Source organism: Haemorhous mexicanus, chromosome 18 (assembly GCF_027477595.1).
Source record: "Haemorhous mexicanus isolate bHaeMex1 chromosome 18, bHaeMex1.pri, whole genome shotgun sequence".
Taxonomy (NCBI): Eukaryota; Metazoa; Chordata; class Aves; order Passeriformes; family Fringillidae; genus Haemorhous; species Haemorhous mexicanus.
Window position 1 is genome coordinate 7,274,803 of NC_082358.1, and position 17,882 is coordinate 7,292,684.

The window sequence follows — 17,882 nt, forward strand, 5'->3', positions numbered from 1 at the left end:
CACCAAGAGGCAGGGAAACAACCCTCCGTCTAGCAACAATTCCCATGGTGTTAAAGAGGGCACAGAACCAAAACATGAATAAAAATAGGAGCAGATACCCTTTGCTGAAGCAGAAACACTCTCCGAAAAATAGCAGCAGCAAAGATAGCTGGTACTAAATATTTATGTTTACAAGCAAAGTACATGATACCAGATTTTCTGTAGAGAGAAAGAAGGGGAAGTGGAGAAAACCTGAAGTGTGTGTGGGTATTGCAGGATAGACCTGGAAGAGGGAGGTGACACGAGAAAATGTAGAAATCAGTTCCATTTAATTTGAGTAAGAGCAAATACTTCATGCTAAATATATGCATGAAACCTAAGAGCAAAATGAGTTGTATTCTTTTGTTTTTTGATTTATTTGGATTTAAAATCTCAGCTTCCTGGACTTGTAAATTTTTGGGATGGTGAGAAGAAAATCTACAGTGATTATCATCTAAAATGTCCGAGCCTTCTCCAGCACAGAATACAAGGCCAACTGTCCACATCTGCTCTTCATCTATTTTTACACAACTGCTTGTGACTCCTTGGCTTGCTGACCACTCATTTTTCAGCATGTAAGTAAAAATTACAGTACTTTACTCAGACATGGTTGTTGAGCATGTACAGCTGACAATGAAAGCAGAGTTTTGTTAGGCTTTTTTATCTAAAAAGGTCTTGAGGGAAGAGGAATATGTGCCAAAATATCCAGACTTTAAGTTGCTGGGTTTTGACAAACATTTATTAATGCAAGTCTCGGCAACAGAATTTTTTATTGCAGTATTTTCAACCAGCAGGAATGTCATAGCTCTACAGCACAAAGCCAGGATGATACACGCATCTTGTTCACCCCATTTCCACACCACTTTGTGTAGCAGATGTGCTCAGAAACATCCTGTATAGATGGTTCCACCCTCTTCACTTCTGAGACTGCACAGCCCAAAAAACCTGGTAGCCTGCTCCACTCCCCCCTAAATTATTCCATCTGTAAAGCACAAATAACAAAATATATTTTTACTTCTAAGAGCTTCACTTATCTGCAGAAAAATAGAACTGCTTAAGAGTGAGCGAGTAAGATTAAGGAAGGGTCCAAGTACACACCTGCACGTTCTGGACCTCCCAAAAAAACTGTAAGGAAGAAGCATTCACAACTTGATCCAACTAAAAAAGGAGCCAGCCAGTGTTCAAGGAAAGGAGATTCATCCTATCCAAAATGCTGAATGCCTTCTCATCCTTCTCCCTAGAGCAAGATAAAGAGGATGGAGCTGTAGCTGTGAAACTTTTCTCTAAGTACGGAGATACATTAAGAATGAACATTCCAAACACATCAAAATATCAGAAAAAAAAATAGAAGTTTTTTTGGTTTTGTTTGGTTTTTTCCAAAACATAGTGAAAACAGCATACAGAGCTTCAATATCCACAGCACAAACCAAAAACCAAACAGCTCATTTGATTTAGAGTGCTTTTGTTAAGGTATTCAGAGACTTTAGTGCATTCTTTTTAGAACTAAGCTCAGAAACTATATTTAATTTTTCATTTTATTAGAAAACTAAACTGTATGAGGCAAAGAAACATTTAATCAAACACACAACAGTGAAAACATGGCACTGACAAGGCAATTAGCCCAACCATTGTATCAAACTCTGCTTCAGGATTCTCTATTGCTTACAGTCAAGTATACATCATCTCCGCCATGTGAGACATTTTCTTGGGAATATACAAGTAGTACTCCATGTATCCCGAAAGATCTTCAATAGTCACATCATCCACAAAGGCTCGAGCTTGCTCAGAACAAGACCTGGGAGAGCTTGCTGAGGCTGTCCCCGAGGGAGATCTGTTCTGGAGGGAGTGGGCATGGACTCCCAGGACAGCCTTCTCACACTCGGACAGGACGCTCCGCAGGCCGGAGAAGGAGTACACCTCCATGGTGCGCCACTGCTTGCACTGGCACTTCCTGTCCGTACAAGGGCACTGCCTGCCGTTGCTGAGCATGGATAAGGACTGGAAATCTGAGGTTTGCAAGCTGTTCTCAAAGGATGAGGAGAGAGCAGGGCAATTCTCCCCCAGCTGCTGCAAAGGCTCTTCGGCGGTGAAAGCTTCCAACGGTTCAGTTCTGTCGTTACTGGCCTCAAGGTGAGAATCCTGCCCGTCCTTCGTACCATGTTCTGCTGGGACAAAAACATCTGAGCTGATGACACCCTTCAAAGTGTCTGCCTGGGGTTTGTGTTTCAGCTGGCTGTTGGCTTTCATGTTGCAATAGGTGAACTTGGGAGGGTGCAGGACTGGAGACTTGGAGCGCCGGCGCCGCGGGACCCTTGCCGCTCCTCGGGAAGCCTTTCTCACACACCTGCAGGGTTCAACAGGTGAGCAAGTGGGTAACTCCAGGACCTACACTGCAGCTCAGTAAGCTCTAAATGTGATTAAAAACATTTCACAAGATCATTTTTGTGCTCAGAAATACCAGATGACTGGACACTTACAATCTCTGACACAAACCGTGGAGGACTCTGAAGAAATTGGGTTCCCCCAAAGGAAAGATACATACAAGGAACCCTTATTCAAGGTGGTTCCCCCCAGGTCTTCTTACTCAAGGTGCTTCCCCCCAAGTCTTCTGCCTTAAGGAAATTATACTCTGTCATCCCAAATTGAACTGTAGTGCAGAACCTGGTTCAGCTGAGCTGCTGGCAGAGTCACACTGAACATCCAGGTACTTCAAAAGCAATAAAAGAACCCAAGAGTCAGGTGAGAGGGGGATGCAAGGATTCAAGACTTGCAGAAAAGTACTACTGATGATATCAACAGAAAATAAAGTTTTGAGAACCCTTCTCTAAGAGAAGATGCAATATTGTTTTTAAAGACTTTGATGAAATCAAAGGACAACCTATCAGTTATGGAAACATTTTGTGACAGAAAGGAAAGATATTTTGAAGCAACTAATTAACAACAAGTGGCAGTAAAAGCAGCCTGCAACTGTTCAATGTGTCATGTTTTACCCATGCCACGCTTCCTTGGAGCTGACAGGCTGCTGCTTGGCTCCATCCATGGCTGCTCTTGTCATTGTTCTGAGAATGGTCCCGTCGCCCACAGACAGAGCTGCAATACATCTGGGTAAAAAGGGAAATGCCACATCACAGAAATGCCTGAACACTCATCTCCAGAGGCCCACATCCAGCCTCTGTGCTTTGGATGCTTAGCTAAGTCCATCAAATTTGCTCCCTCTGGAGTCAGTGGGTAGAAACAGAGCCTTAGAGAGATTTACCCAACCCCTCTTACTATACTGGCCTGGTCAAGTGGCTAAAGATAGGCGAGATGCAATGAAAGGCAGCCAAAATGCCCAGAGGTTGATGTCATGCCCTATTTGCACTAAAATGACGAATTAAAGGAATGTAAACTCAGGTTCCAAACATTCTTGTCAGACAACAGTCATTAAAGACAGCCTCCTACTCCTCTGAAATGCAAAGCCAAGCACCTGGAGCAGCAGGCTGAGGGGGAGTCGGTGGAGAAGTGGAGGAGGTACAACAGGCAAGGACCAATTACTGATTTATTTAGTTCTCATTAAATTTCTGAGATAAGCATGGAATGAAAAAAGCATCTGACCCTGGTCTAGATGACAAACATAAATGCCTCAGCACATGAATCTGTATTTATAGTTATGATGACTGCAGGTGTGATTTGGAACACAGGAAATTGTAAGAAATGAGGCTGAAATTCTAGCAAAGAGCCCAAATACTCTGCCCAAAGTTGATCTTAATGGATTAGTCATAAGATTTCAGCTGTTCACAACACATGCCTGCAAAACAAGATCTTTTTATGCCTAAGATGTCATGAGGAATCAACCAGAAGCCCACACAGTCTGCCAGTGGTACTACATCAAAAGTGTTATGATTAATAACCATAGTTCCTTGATAGAGAACAGCTATTTTTTCCCCACATTGCTCAGAAGACATCCTAAAGTAGAGGGAAAGAGCAGCAAAGCAAAATGTATTTCCACATGCAGAGGAAGTCCTGAATTCACAGTGTTAATGGCTGTGGGGATGAATTCACAAGTTAACACTGTCAACACAAAACTTCCTCCTGTGTTTGTAAATTCCCAAAAGATTTCAAGTGAACTTTCTCAGAGTGTTAGACTGCATAATTTTATCAGATCTTACACTACATTTTATCAGCACATCCAGTATCTTACTGAGTAAATTCTTATAGCAAAAATGTTGGCAGACTCCACAAAATCTTCTGAAATCAGAAATGCTCAGAGCCCATATTCAGCCTGGCCCTTCCCAGTGAGACTGGGCTCCCCAGCACACTCTGAGGTGTTGGTGCTGCTGTCCAGACGCCTTCCAAGCAAAATTTTGTGCACTAAATAAAGGCTTATAATGTGGCTGCAGACACCAGTGTTTACAGGGACAGACAAACAAATTCTGTGTCACACCAGGTGACTACAGCTACGACAGTTAAAAGTGGGTTCACTGCTTTAGGTGAGTCTTTTCATGTTTCCATGCAGTCACTGAGTGATTTCAGTTGGAAATTAGTCAAAATTCCTCAGTAATAAAGTACTGCTTTACATATTAGACAGTTATAATGACTGTATTTCATCTGAAGTGATGCAGTTCAGAGAGAGCAAAGGACCTTTCAGCAAATTACTTTTTCTTTTTAAAATGTAAAACAATAGAAAAAAAATACAAATATGTAATAAAAACCTGACAAATTACATTGCCTTTTTTGTTGCTCACTTACCCTGCTGCATCCACTCTCAGCTTTTTGAATGCTGTTTGTAGACTCTCCTCCTCTTCATCTTTAGCTTCCAAGTCCATTGATGTGCTCTCAGTGGGTAACCAACCGTGCCATATAGAATAAACTGAAACACAGACATTGGGATTTGATACTGAGGTCTGAACACAGATGCTCTGTACAAAACTGACTGACACCATGATGGGTGCTCATTCTTCTCTGAGCACTGTCACTGCCTTTTGACCAGACCTACCCTGGCCTCTTCACTGTGAACTCCCAGGTCTGAGTTTTTCAGAACAAGCACAGCCTATGTCAAAAATATCAAAGTGTCTTTTTATCAATGAGTGAATACAGATCCTGGCAACCTGTGTAACTTTGAGCTGTGAGCATGGCACCTGCAGCAAAGCTTCAGAAAGGTTTCAAGAGTCACAGGATGGTGTAGGATGTCAGGGATCCCTGGAAGTCCCAGTCTCTTGCTCAGGCAGGGCACCCCACACTGGTTTCCCAGGACCATGTCCAGGTAGCCTTTGAATAACCCCAAGAAGACTCCAGAGCCTCCCTAGACAGCGTGTGCTCAGCCACCCACAGAGAAAAGCGTTCCCTTTCGCTCAGACAGCGTTTCACTGTGCGCTCATGGCCCCGGTCCGGTCCTCAGGCAGCACCGAGCAAAGCCTGGCTCTCCCCTCTGTGCCCACCCTTCAGGCATTTCACACCCTGCTGAGATCCCTCCCGAGCCTTTTCTCACCGCCAGCAGCGCGGGGGCGGCCGGGCACTGCCCGGCGTGACAGCCCCGCTGGCACGGCCGCGGGGCCGGGACCGGCGCCAGGCCCGAGCCAGGCCCGCGCTGCCCGTGCCCGCCGGAGGCTCCAAAGCCGCGGCCGCCCAGCGCCGGCCCCGCTCCGCCACCTGCCCCGGGGCCTTCCCTCGCCACCCGCCGGGAAGACCCGCGGCAGCCCCTCCGCTCCGCCCCCGCGGCCCCTCCGCTCCCCGGGTGCCGGGGCCGCGCAGGGCCGGCCCGGGGCCGCCACTCACCCACCGCCGCCTGCCCGGGGCGCGCAGCACAACAGGACGTGACGTCACCGCCCACGGGGGCGCGCCCGGCCCCGCCCGCCCCGCCGGGTGCGCGTGCGCGAGCGGCGGCGGTTCCGGGGGACGGCGGGAGGCGGCGGGTCCGGCCCGCGGAGCGCGGTGAGTGCCGCTCCCGTCCCTGCAGCTGTCCTCGTCCTTATCCCTTCCGCGTCCTCATCCCAGTCCCCTGCGCGGGTCCCCCTTGCTCCCCCCGGGGGCCGGTGAGCGCCGTCGAGTCCCCGCGGCGAGACCTTCCCGCGCGGTTCCCGCCGCCGGTCCCCTGGTGAGGGCGGCGGGCACTGGGGGAGCCCCGCCGGGCGCGGGGCCGTGCTGAGTCACGGCCCAGACCCGGAGCTGGGCCGCGGGGTATTGGCGGGGGCTGCTGGGGCTCCCCGGGCTGCGGGCGGGAATGGCTGGGGAGGGAGCTCCGAGCGGTTAAAAATACAGAATGAAAAAATAGAAAATAAAAATTAAATATATACAAGTTCCTGTCCCGCGGCCCGTGTGCTGCCCCCTGGGCCGGGCTGTGACCGTCTCTTCCCGTGCCCGTCGTTAGCCCGCGGGGGATGGAGGTGCCCGGGCCGTGTCCCACCGCCCTGCGCTCGGCTGGGGCTGTGGTGCACTGGTACTGGGAAATAGCCGAAAATAAAATGGAAAAGGAAAGGTGCGTGTTTCCCTGGGAGGTAAAAACAGTAAGTTTCAGTGTGTTTTTTGACACGGTAAACTTTGACTGGTTTTCACAGTAATTGATTTATTTTTAATGTGTGTGCTTGTTGGCTCATGCATCTAAAGTGCTTATGCTTATACTTTGTTGTCACTTAGTGAGACTTTTATTTAAATAAATTCCGTATTGTTTTGAGAGTTTGCAGTGTTGGTTATGAAGGGCAGCACGATAAAATATTTAGTCTAAAAACTGGTGCTGTATTTTGAGTAATGTACAGTGATTTTAAAACTTTTTACTTTCATCTTCCTGCCAAGGCTATGTAATACAGGAGTTTGCTGTTAAAAAACCCCAAAGTTATATAGCCTGATTTTTTTTTTTTAATTTCAAAAAATCACCTGAGGATGACTTGGGGGCCAAGGAATAAAAGTGAAGTGGAGACCATCTGTTTCACCATAGCACTAATATTTGGCTAAGAGAAAATATGAAATAGTAGCTTGCTCAGATGAGCATCATGTTGTCAGTGTTTAAGCTTCTTCCTCTCCTGTTTACTCCCTGTCTGACTCATTGGACACCACGTGCCCTGAAATTGTTATGCTACATTATCCTTCTGTGTGTGTCATAATAGCTGTGTGCAATCCAGGTGAAATCACAGCACAGCGAGCAGCCAGAGCAGCAGTGGGGAGGGAGAGCTGCCACCTCCAACAGCAGTGAGAGGGAACAGAGATTTTCCCCATCCCTCTGCATGAGTAACTGAGCTGCAGAGCTTCTGATAAAGAAGCTCTCACTGAAGAGAGAGTTCTTTTCCTTGCTACAAAAAACCTTGTGCAGGGCTTTGCACTTCCCTTTGCTGAAGTTCATGAGGTTCCTGTTGAGGTCCCACTGGTGTTTCAGCCATTCATCCCAGTTTGGTGGCATCAGCAGACGTGGTGAGGGTGCCCTGCCACATCACCCAGGTCATTAATGAAAATGTTAAACAGGACTGGACAGCCCTGACCCTGGGGTACACCACTGGGGCCTGACCTCCAGCAAACCCAAAGAGCATCAAATCTATAAAGATTTGAGGTCCTTTGTAGCTAGACTAAATGATGGCCAGGGTAGATTAAAAAACAAACAAACAAACCAGCCCCTTTTTTTTTTTTTTTTTTTATTTTTAAATTTATAGCAAGGCTTTCAAATTGCTTTTTATATTTGTTTGCATTTGTACTTGTTCACAAGCTGATCCTGGTAAGTTTTAACAACTGTTTGTAACCATAATACCATGTTCTGTTGCTGGGACCTAGACATAAGGTCAAAAAGTTTTGTTTGGCAAACTTTATCTTGTTTTAAGAAAAATCTCTTGGTTTGGTTTTTTTTTTTTTTTAAGTGTATGTGTAACACTGAGTCCCAGATTTGGAAAGAAGAGTTGTAGAAGGTTGACTGTTTCTAATATTGTTGTTCCATCTCACTTCCACCTCTTCTACAATTATTCTGGTAGCACTGTAAGACAAATGGAATAGTCTGGCTGGGCTGTAATGTCTGTGCAAGATGCTGTTGACACTGTATTTGACTTTGAATTGTTAATTCACCTACAGTTGTACAAGAGACTGTTCATTTCATTCTTGGGTATCATAAAGCTTGTTCTGAGTCAGCTTTCAAAAATGTTCTACTAGAATGACCTCAGCTTTGTGTGCTCAGTGTGCTATTTTGAGTTTATTTTCACGTATTATGGTGCTGCTGGGCAACTAATGTTTTTAACAAGGATTTGGCCCTTTTTTTCATGTGTCTTTTTTCTGATTGTAGCAGTACATGGTAATTCCATCACCTCCTGGCCATCCCAATGATGAAATCAGAAGCCAAGGATGGAGAAGAGGAAAGCCTGCAGACAGCATTCAAAAAGCTGAGGGTTGACACAGCTGGGTGAGTAACAACACAGGAAGGGACAGACATAACATCTTACAAATGGACTCAAAGGGAACACCCTTGCTGTGAAATTTGAGGGAATGAGGTAATTGCAAAAGGTTAGGCACAGAAAGCTTCCATTGTAGTTAAACAGACTGAAATAAATTCACTACCTGCAGACTGCACTTGTTAAGGAATTGTAAATTGTTTGATTGCTGTCAGCTTGCAGCAGGTTTGAAAGAAAACTCACAATCATGATCAGCTGACAGTGTGCTTGAAATGAATTTTGGCATGAATCTGGCTGCCAGAGGTTACCAGTACTAGACTCCATAGGACTAGAACTCTGCTGTTGGAGTTAGCATATTACCATGGTTCTGAAGGCCTGTCATGAGATCAGCATCACATCTTTTCCCAGGAGAGAAACTTTCTTTCCATGTCAGTAAGGGAGAGCGATAAATTCAGTGCATGATTCCCACACAAACTATTTTCATTGCTGTCACAAAATTTCTATTAATAACCAGAATCACTAAATGGGAAAGAATGCTTTTTGTGTTGTCCTGGTTTGTGGAGATCTGATACACCTTCACTGTCCCAGGTGGCAGATCACAAGCACCACGTGTCTTCTGTTGATAATGATAATTTTTACCTGAAATTAAATAAAGGAAGGCTTCCATATAATGTTTTTTTCTGCTGACAAATGTGCACCGTTGTATATTACCTGTAGAATCTGGGATCCCATAAGCTGTTATCAGTGATGCAATTACACTGTCACTGAAATGAAAGGGCAGGTAAGGCAGCATCAACATTGTAACTAGAATTACCACAGAGCTGAGATTGTGAATAGATGGGCTTCTAAAGTTATCTTTTGTTTAAGCAATTAAACACATTAGTAATGAATTACCTCTCATTTCTTCAGTATCTCTAGTACCATCCTCTGGGCATATTTGATGACTTCAGAGTTTTTACTGGTGCCTTTTGATCTTGTGTTCTGTATTCATTGTCCTTTAAATGGAAATTAGTTTGACTAATAGTTTGGATTCTCTTAACCCCATCCTAGATCACTGTGTGGGGAGTCATTTTCACTTTTCAGGGAATCTGTCCTGTTTACAAACTGATTTAGCATAGGATTTGGAAAATAATTTTCTTGGGCCGTCCAGCGTATTATGTGAAGTCACAACTTGAAAGAATTGTTCTCAGGTTATTGCAAGTCCTTCAAAATGGGAGTGTGGAATGAATTCATAGCACCAGAAAATGTTGTAAATCTGCTAGGGCCTCTGCCTTGAATAGAAGCTGAAGGTCTGACACAACTCTGTGGCTCAAATGATTCAACTTGCAGGAGTATGAAGAGTTTTAGCTTATGTTGACAGGCTGTGTTAGACAGAGACTTAAGTGTTCTTCAGCTAAACAAAGTCTATTTATGTCCAAAGAACATTTATTTTTAGGAAAGAATGGCTTATTTGTCTCTGGAAAAAGAGACGTGTTTCTTCAGTGGTGGTGTTTCTGCCTTCCCCTCTCCTGGGAAGCTGAAATTTGGCCATTGTGTGTGTTTGTCACTGACACGTGGGGTGGCTCTGCAGCGGAGCTGTGAACGGCATCTCTCGGTCAAAGGGTCTGTTACACAAACCTTGGAGACAGGAGTGTGTCAACACTCATCCTTCTGATTTGGTCTTTGTGGGCAGGTCTTGGAAGATGTATTCTAAATGATTTGGAGCAGTATTTTCTGGGAAAGAAGATGGACAAGGGTTTATTTTCATGATCATAACGCTAACCAGTGTAGGCTGTTAACTCTTCATTCTGTCTCTCACAGATGTACCACTTCTCTCTCTGTGGGTGATGGGACAAGTCCCAGAGCAGTAGTTAGAACAGTAGCAGATGAAGCCAAACCTAAGAATGTGTGTGCTTCTAAGGAAACCTGGCATGGGTAAGAGAAGCTTGGATTTATCACACTGTTTCCAATGATACTGCATTGAAAAGGAATATTAAGTAGACAGTTTCTAGTTGGTGCCCCACTAAACAAGAGACCTGAATTGTCTTTGCCAGAGAACTGTGTAAAATACAGCAGCTTTTTCTCCTCATATATGACTGCTGTTCTTTACAGTTATGTGAAGTGAAAGGAAATGCTGGTCGCCTATAGGTGGCTAAACGTTGTAGATATTTCTCAATGGAAATGTGAGCTGCTGGTTTTGAATCAGACAATCATGAATGCATCGCTTTCAATCATTGTTTGACACTGCAGAAGCTGTCATTGTGCCTTGGAAACTAGATTAAAGAATTGGTTTCTAGAGTATCTCTGCAGAACTTCACGCTCATCTGAAACAGAATCATCCTTTGCCCTTGATTCATTAGTTTTGTGCTCTTTTCTTGTGCTTTGTCCTTCTTGTAGCAATTCTTTTGTCATGTCTCACTTTATGCTGTACCCATTTTCTGACCTTTAAAGCCCACTTTCTGAGATGCATTTCCATGGTGTTCCTTTTATATTGTATACAACTGCTTGTCTAGAACTGAGTCAAATTCCAAGACAGCAGACTACCCTGAGCAAATAGTCCAAACCTAAAGCTCGTGCATGCAATATAAATGCAGGAGAGATTTTGCCCAGTGTTACTTAGAACCCAGCAATAAGTATTTTGGTGAATCTTCATTCCCTTTGTGTCTTTCCCTGGCAGGTCTGTGAAGAAGCCCTCGAGAGGAGTTGTGAGAACCCAGCGTCGCAGGCGTTCCAAGTCTCCAATTCTTCATCCTCCAAAGTTTATCCATTGCAGCACAAAACCACATTCCACATGCAGCCAGCTGGTGCAGAAGAGCCAGGCTGATGCCCAGGAGGACAGCAGTGGGTTTGGGGTGCCAGTCCCAAAGGAAGCTTGTGCACATGAACACTGCAGCGTCACTCCAGACGGTCGCCACAAGGGAGCTGATGAGCCTTTGGGAGTTTCTGTTGCACGGTTGACATCAGAGAACACACAGGAGGACTCTCCAGCTGCAGCTTCTCCAGCATCCAAAACAAGCCTAAAGACTACAGAGCTTTCTGACTTCCAGTCTGTGTGCAAGCTGACCACGAGTGAGCCGTGTGCATGTGCAGATAAAGCCTGTCAGTGCAAACTGTGGCAAGATATGGAAGTGTACAAATTCTCTGGCTTGCAGAACACCCTCCCGCTGGCCCCTGATAGAACGGTTTGTGAGGATCACTCCCAGCCTTTGCCTTCAAGAACTCCCTCAAGTTCTCCACGCTCTTGCTCTGAGCAAGCCAGGGCCTTTGTGGATGATGTGACAATTGAAGATCTTTCAGGGTACATGGAGTATTACTTGTATATTCCAAAGAAAATGTCTCACATGGCAGAAATGATGTACACCTGACAGCAACAAGCACTAAAACCAGAAGGGTGGCTGGTTGAAATCTGCCCTCAGGCACATCATGTGAATATGCAGCCCACTCCCTGCTCACTGTGCTTGCAATAAAAACACTTCTTTGCATCTTAGCTGATGTTGATTATTTAAGCTGGACAAACAGTTTAGTTTCAGCATTATCATTTAAGCTTGGAATAGTTAATGTGGTAAATGAATTTAGAGCGTACCTAGCCATACTTAAGAGACCCAGCACTTAATTCTACTTGGTTTCCAAAATCCTCTTTTTGCTTTGTTGGAGAGGTATCCCTAGATTGCTTGGTGATTAGAGCTCTTCTTGTGAGACACCTGGTGTCATTCAGCTCTTTTGAAATCACTTTGACCTCAGGTTGTAAGACTCAGGCTTGTGGTTTTGGATGCTTGTGCCTCTGATTTTATTTCATAAAAGGAGTGTGACCATCTCCTACTCTCGCCTAGGTACTATGACTGGAAAAGTGCAAAGCAAACCTTTCACTCAATTTCCAACATGCCTTAGAGACTTGTGTGCAAGACAAACACCCTGCATTCTTCAGGGAAGTTGCTGCTGTGGTTAACCAAAGGAAAAGTGAGGGCAAGGGCCCTGCTCAGTGTATTTGTTATGGTGACCAAACCAGAATTTGCTCATTTCAGTGGTCTTAATTCATATACTGTATGTCAGTTTTGGGGGTTTTTTAGCTTCTTTTTTAGCCTACTCTGTAGGACCAAGTATTACCCTTCCTTCAGGCATTAAAACCCATAGACTGGACTGAACAGTTGTGAGTTTTAGGGGAATCTCGAGCACTGTCTCCACTCCAGTCTTGCTAAACCATCATCACTTTAGCTGCCCTGTCCAGCTTTGCGTTCTCTTGGCATTTACTGTTTCAGAAACAAGCAGCTCTTCATGCATAGTGTGTGTCAGCAGTGTCTCTTTTATGACTGTCTAGCAAAGGAGCATCCCACCAAATAATATAATTTGTTGAGGATGAGAAAAGTTGTGTTTGGTTTGTCTTTACTATTTGTGGTACCTCAACTTTCTGAGGTGTAAGATGTGGAGAAGGAATGGAGACAAACATTTTCGTGCAAAATCATTTGGTGTTTCTCTTGGGGGTTTTTTGCAATTTCTGTGGCAGCACCTGGTGTCTCAGAACAAGTGGCCATGTAAGTTGACCTGTTTTGCCAGTTCTGAAGTGTCACCTGCACCATGCAGAACGTACCTGTGTCCCACATCTCTTTCTGTGCTCTGCAATAGCTGCATTTCTGCCACCTGTGTTCTGAAGTCAAGGCAATTTTTTGGAGACTGTTGTCTACCAAACTGGGCTACAAAGTGCAGAATGACTTTATTTCTCAAATAATTATTCTTAACTGTTCTCAAATGCAAATTCCAACCACAGCACTGTCGTGGGGCTGAAAGTGCCTTTCAAGAGTGCACTGCTTTTAGCACTTCATTCATTAGTGACCACAGACCTGTACTGCAGGGTTTAGGATTGCACTGTCCACTGCTCAGTACTGTGTTAAAGTGGATTGAAATCCAGGAGATGTAAAAATAGTAGAAAAATATGAGCTGGTGCTGACTGAGAAGGGACAGGCAGTGCCACTAGAGGTCAGCCCCAGGCTGGGGCTGGCTGCTACAGCAGGCTCAGTCTTCAGGGAAAATGGGAATTTTTCTGCCAAAACGAAGAAATAAGAGCAGCTCTTATTTCTTTGGTGCCTCTTATTTCTATGTGGTGCCTTTGTGCACACAGACTGTCAGTGCTTTCTGAAATTTGTGTGGGTTTGTTGGTGGTCAGCAAAAGCTCTTTAAATGCCAAAATCTGCATAAGTTATTAATGTTTAAACAAAGTGTGCAATCAGTTCACAACTGTGCTGTGCAATTAGGAAAAGTTGCTAAGTAAATAATTACATAGTCCTGAACTTGGCATCCTCTTGGGACAGTTACGACATCTTTGGGCTTGTAAGTGCTGGAACACCGTGGAATAGAAGACCAAGAGTTGCTGCAACTGCTGCCTTAACGCTTTCTCTTCTGTTACCACAAGTTGGTTTCAGATGTTTTCGTCTTCACAGAAACCATAAAGTAAAACCTTCTGGTTTTGCTTTGAGAAAATGTGAATTTATGGCCTTAAATCATGCAGCCAGAATCTTGAAAACTTGCCTAAGCAGTCTAAAAACTTCGTTTAAAACAACAAAAAAATTTAACTTGAGCCAATTTCAAAATCTGACCTTTTTTTAAAGAAGGCTTTAGAGGGCTGGTTCTGCCAAGTGGCACTTTTGAGTCATGTTGGAGTCCGTTACCAAAGAGCTCATTCCTTCCTGTGGCTGAATAAAAGTGAAGCCCTTCGTAATTAACTTTCTAACTTGGTCCTTCTCACCTGTGCCTACAGGTGTTCTGTGTTTATGTGCTGTCCATACACAGAGCTTCTCTTGCAGTTACATATTGTGTGCTTCCTCTGTACCTTTTCTTCCTAGAAATGACAATGTGGAGGTTGAAAGTTGAAAAACTAAGTCTGAAGCCAGCACTGTCTGTGGCACCTTTGCCCCAGAGTTTGTTGGGGTTTTGGGATCTCCCCTGGAAGGGCTGATAACACCCCACAGCTCCTGCAGCTTCTCAGCGTGGTGGTCAGTAAGAAAGGGTAATTTCTCCGAGGTCTTTCTGGGACAGTGTCTTTTTAGGAGTGGGATGGGTGTGCTGGGCTTGGCTTAGCCTGTTAGCTGTCTTTCAGTCCTTGTCCTCTGCCATCTGTATTTGATGACATTATTACACACCAGGTGTCCTGTCATTACTCCGCGTGTCTGCAACTGTCTACCATCTTTTCCACACACAGACTGAATTCATCTGCTGGCTGTTAAAACGAAGGAAATTTGGGAAGTTTGTTGTTTGGGAAAGAGGGGTAAATGACTACTGCTGAACTTCTTTCATTGCCCTGAAGGAGCTCTGGAAGGTCACTTTCGGAGGTAGCAGAGGGGCTGAGTGAGCTGTTCGCTGCACTCGGGTGCCGGCTGTGCTCTCCCTGCCTGTTCCACCTCTGCCCAGTTACACACGGTGTGAGTGACCCGGCCCCGGGCGCTCCGTCCCCGCATCCCGCGGGGCTCGGGCGGAGCGGGACAGCGGCTGCCGGCCCGGGGGAGCGGCGGCCCCTTCCCAGGCTCTATTTTAAGCAGACATTTACTTTCCCAGCCTCTTCTACGCCTGGATCCCTGCCCGGGGCGGGGGACGGCGGGGGGGGGTGGGATGTGTCTCTCCCCTCCTTCAAAAAAGGGCCCCGAGGCGGGGGCCGGGCTCCAGGGGGGTTATTTTTGGGAGCAGCTCCTGGGATCCGATGGCCTTGTTAGGGCAGCGCTGACCTTTCTCCCGGCGGGGGAGGAGAGCGGGACGGGACGGGGCGGGCGGCGGCGGCCGGGCGGGGGAGAGCGGCGGGCTCGGGACCCCATCCCATCTCTGCCGCGGGGATCGGGACCCCCATCCCTTCTCCGCCGCGGGGATCGAGACCCCCATCCCTCCCTCTGCCGCGGGGCGGCTCCCCGGGCGGCCCATGCCCGTGCCCGCGGGGCAGGTACCGGCGCGGAGCGGCTGCCCCTACGGGGGGGCTGGAGCTCGGCCCGCCCTTCTCCCCTCCCTCTCGTCCAATTTCTCTCTCCTCCCGTGCCCCAGCCCCTCGGCCGGGCCAGGCGAGGCAGGAGCGGCCGCTCTCGGCGCCCAGCCCGTTCCCTCCGGGGATGCGGGAGCCCCGGAGCGCTGCCCCTGGGAACGCTGCCCGGCTGAGGGGCACCGGAGGGCACCATGAGCGGCGGCAGGTTTGATTTCGATGATGGAGGCGCCTATTGCGGGGGCTGGGAGGGGGGCAAAGCCCACGGGCACGGCATCTGCACCGGCCCCAAGGGCCAGGGCGAGTACTCGGGCTCCTGGAACTACGGCTTCGAGGTGGTGGGCATATACACGTGGCCCAGTGGCAACACCTACGAAGGCTACTGGTCCCAAGGCAAGAGGCACGGGCTGGGAATCGAGACCAAAGGACGGTGGGTTTACAGAGGCGAGTGGACCCATGGCTTTAAGGGACGGTACGGTGCCAGGCAGAGCATGAGCAGCGGAGCCAAGTACGAGGGTACATGGAACAATGGCCTGCAGGATGGCTACGGCACCGAGACCTACGCTGACGGAGGTAAGGGCGGCTCCAGAGGGAATGGGAGGGGGATGAACAGTGTCACACCCAGCCTGTGACAACAGAGGTTGCATGTTGTCTCGGCTGAAGGGCTGACCTGGTCCTGTTCCCACTAGATAGGCACAGTATTCTACAATGAGCCATTGGGGTGCTTCAGTCAAGGAGAGCTGGGGCTGCAGCCATCTCATCCGTGTGTGCGTGCCCCGATTTTCCCAGCTGGGCACAGAATGCGCGGACATGAGGGAGGAGCAGCAGGAACATTGCCCCAAGCTGCCCTTAAGTGTCTGTTTTGGCACTTAACACCAACCAACTTGATTGTGTGTAGTCTTTGACTCCTGGTTCCACAGGGACTGGTTATTGCAGCTTCTGGCTGAACCAACGCAGAAATCCCCAGCTGGTGCAGCCCGGCAGCGAGCCGTGCGCTCGCTCACCAGGCAGCGAGTTGTCAATGTTCTCGTGTCGGATATGAGCCACCCACAGCATCCCAGCACGCCTTCCCTGTGCATCAACACTGCCTGCGTGCCTCTGATGGGCTGCCTGCACATCTGCTTTGCCAAAGAGTTTTGATTGAGTCTGTCTAAACTGTTTAGAATATGTAGCCACACATATTCCCCAAAATAAATCCCTTTGGTTATTTGAAAGGTTTCAACCTCCGCTACTATACAACTGCACCATGTAGTCAGATATTTGTTGAGCTCTGTAAATGCTCAGTCTAATTGTGTTCTTGCATTAGTGGCAATTCTGGGGTTAGAAACATTGCAAGAATTTCTATGCAAGTAATTTAGTAGCTCTTCAGCACTGTAATGTTCCGGGCTGCCACATTTAGGATAGCTAAATAGAGAGGGTGATTTGAAAGAAATACCCTTCAAAATATGGATCAAAATTGCATCTATATTTATCTAGGACAGGCATTGGTGTTTGTTTATAAAGCAAAATTAATATAAATCCTCAGAATGAAAAGCATCACATTTATAGATATTAGAAAAATGGACTAATTCAAGACTGGCTTTCAGGTCTATGTTTTTCATAAATATTTCTCAATGAGTTGTATTTGTTTGTGGCTAACTTTAACATTGAGAATACAGTCTTGAAGTTGACCCATTTTCCTTGTGCCCTTGGATGTTGTAGGTACAGACACAAACTGACACATCCCTCCAGCTCCTTAAATATTTTCCCCCTTCTCTCCTGTGGCCATGGAATGGTTTAATGGGTGCAGGTTGTGTGTACAGAACCTTCACATGAGGCCATAAGAGGAGAAGGTGACATGGAAGGTGTGCTCTGATGAGTAAAGAGTAGCAATCAGGTAACTGTCAGCAGCAGCTGCCATTGGGAATTTCATTCTGGAGATGTAAAGGTCTCCTTTGAATTTGCTTCCTTGCTGCTTCCTAAAATGCAAATCCTTCTAAGGGCGAAGGGCTACTGGAATCCCAGTTAATGTTCTGGGGGAGAATTTTGAGTGGTAAGACTTGACATAGGGGTTTGATTAGATATGGGACAGAAGAGTGGGAGAGATGAGCCAATGCTCTCTCCTGGAGGGATATAGAATATCCTGCTTCTGTCAGCACAGGGGTGTTGTCCCTCACCCAGGAACGTGCCAGCTGCTTGGTCCCTGGTGCCACTGGAGGCTGGCAGTTCAGCCCTGATCCATGGAGATGTGCCCTGCCAAAACACTGAGCTCAGCCCACGAGGGTTGTGCTGGGGTGCCCAGTGGCTGCTCCATGTGCTGGGTCATCACATCCTGGCTGATCTGAGCTGTTCATTCAACACAAGAGCTTCTCTGATGGCACAGCAACATGGATAAAACTGCAGTCAGGGATCACCAGCCAGCATCACATCTGAAGGACAGGGGTGGAATGGTCCCACTGACCTGCAAGACCTTTTTCTGTTTTGTCTCCTCACCTGCACACAGCAACCACCTGCAAGATCCAGATGTGGCCAGACTGCTAATGGGACCAGTTAATGTTTGAATTTGAGGTTGCCAAGATAAACATCTGGAAAGGCTTTGGATATCTGCTGTCCCT

General features: G+C 46.8%; 3 protein-coding genes across 10 annotated transcripts in view; 2 read left to right on the forward strand and 1 right to left on the reverse strand.

Annotated features, from left to right (window-relative positions):
- Window positions 1-739: 739 nt before the first annotated feature.
- Window positions 740-5,850, reverse strand: LOC132335616 (oxidative stress-responsive serine-rich protein 1-like). Of its 2 annotated transcripts, none has more exons than XM_059862362.1 (4): window positions 5,773-5,850; window positions 4,747-4,867; window positions 3,009-3,119; window positions 740-2,362 (listed from the first exon to the last, which is right to left on the reverse strand). In XM_059862362.1, the coding sequence occupies exons 2-4, from the start codon at window positions 4,821-4,823 to the stop codon at window positions 1,687-1,689; spliced, it is 864 nt and encodes a 287-aa protein (XP_059718345.1). In that variant the 5' UTR covers window positions 4,824-4,867; window positions 5,773-5,850; the 3' UTR covers window positions 740-1,686. The 2 variants fall into 2 exon arrangements, with proteins under 2 accessions (XP_059718345.1, XP_059718346.1); XM_059862363.1 differs by lacking the exon at window positions 5,773-5,850 and adding an exon at window positions 5,486-5,578.
- On the forward strand, window positions 5,845-11,823 carry LOC132335615 (oxidative stress-responsive serine-rich protein 1-like). Of its 7 annotated transcripts, none has more exons than XM_059862354.1 (4): window positions 5,845-5,928; window positions 8,252-8,368; window positions 10,158-10,271; window positions 11,014-11,823. In XM_059862354.1, exons 2-4 carry the CDS (start codon window positions 8,289-8,291, stop codon window positions 11,699-11,701), a joined length of 882 nt encoding a protein of 293 aa, XP_059718337.1. In that variant the 5' UTR covers window positions 5,845-5,928; window positions 8,252-8,288; the 3' UTR covers window positions 11,702-11,823. The 7 variants fall into 7 exon arrangements, with proteins under 7 accessions (XP_059718337.1, XP_059718344.1, XP_059718342.1 ...); XM_059862359.1 differs by having other exon boundaries at window positions 5,871-5,928; window positions 8,255-8,368; XM_059862358.1 differs by lacking the exon at window positions 5,845-5,928 and adding an exon at window positions 5,951-6,091.
- A 3,287-nt stretch (window positions 11,824-15,110) lies between these two features.
- Window positions 15,111-17,882, forward strand: part of JPH2 (junctophilin 2) — a 31,596-nt gene continuing 28,824 nt past the window's right edge. Inside the window, exon 1 of the mRNA XM_059862573.1 lies at window positions 15,111-15,861. Within this exon, the coding sequence (XP_059718556.1) occupies window positions 15,483-15,861 (379 nt within the window). The 5' untranslated portion in view covers window positions 15,111-15,482. The remainder of the gene's footprint in view (window positions 15,862-17,882) is intronic.

Bases quoted from the DNA above. Each gene is read 5' to 3' on its own strand.
- LOC132335616 (XM_059862362.1), bottom strand. From the start codon at position 4,823: ATGGACTTGGAAGCTAAAGATGAAGAGGAGGAGAGTCTACAAACAGCA. The intron at 3,120-4,746 runs GTAAGTGAGCAA...CTTTTTACCCAG, and splicing joins CTGAGAGTGGATGCAGCAGG to ATGTATTGCAGCTCTGTCTG. The intron at 2,363-3,008 runs GTAAAACATGAC...TGAACCCTGCAG, and splicing joins TCCAAGGAAGCGTGGCATGG to GTGTGTGAGAAAGGCTTCCC.
- LOC132335615 (XM_059862354.1), top strand. From the start codon at position 8,289: ATGATGAAATCAGAAGCCAAGGATGGAGAAGAGGAAAGCCTGCAGACA. The intron at 8,369-10,157 runs GTGAGTAACAAC...TGTCTCTCACAG, and splicing joins CTGAGGGTTGACACAGCTGG to ATGTACCACTTCTCTCTCTG. The intron at 10,272-11,013 runs GTAAGAGAAGCT...TTTCCCTGGCAG, and splicing joins TCTAAGGAAACCTGGCATGG to GTCTGTGAAGAAGCCCTCGA.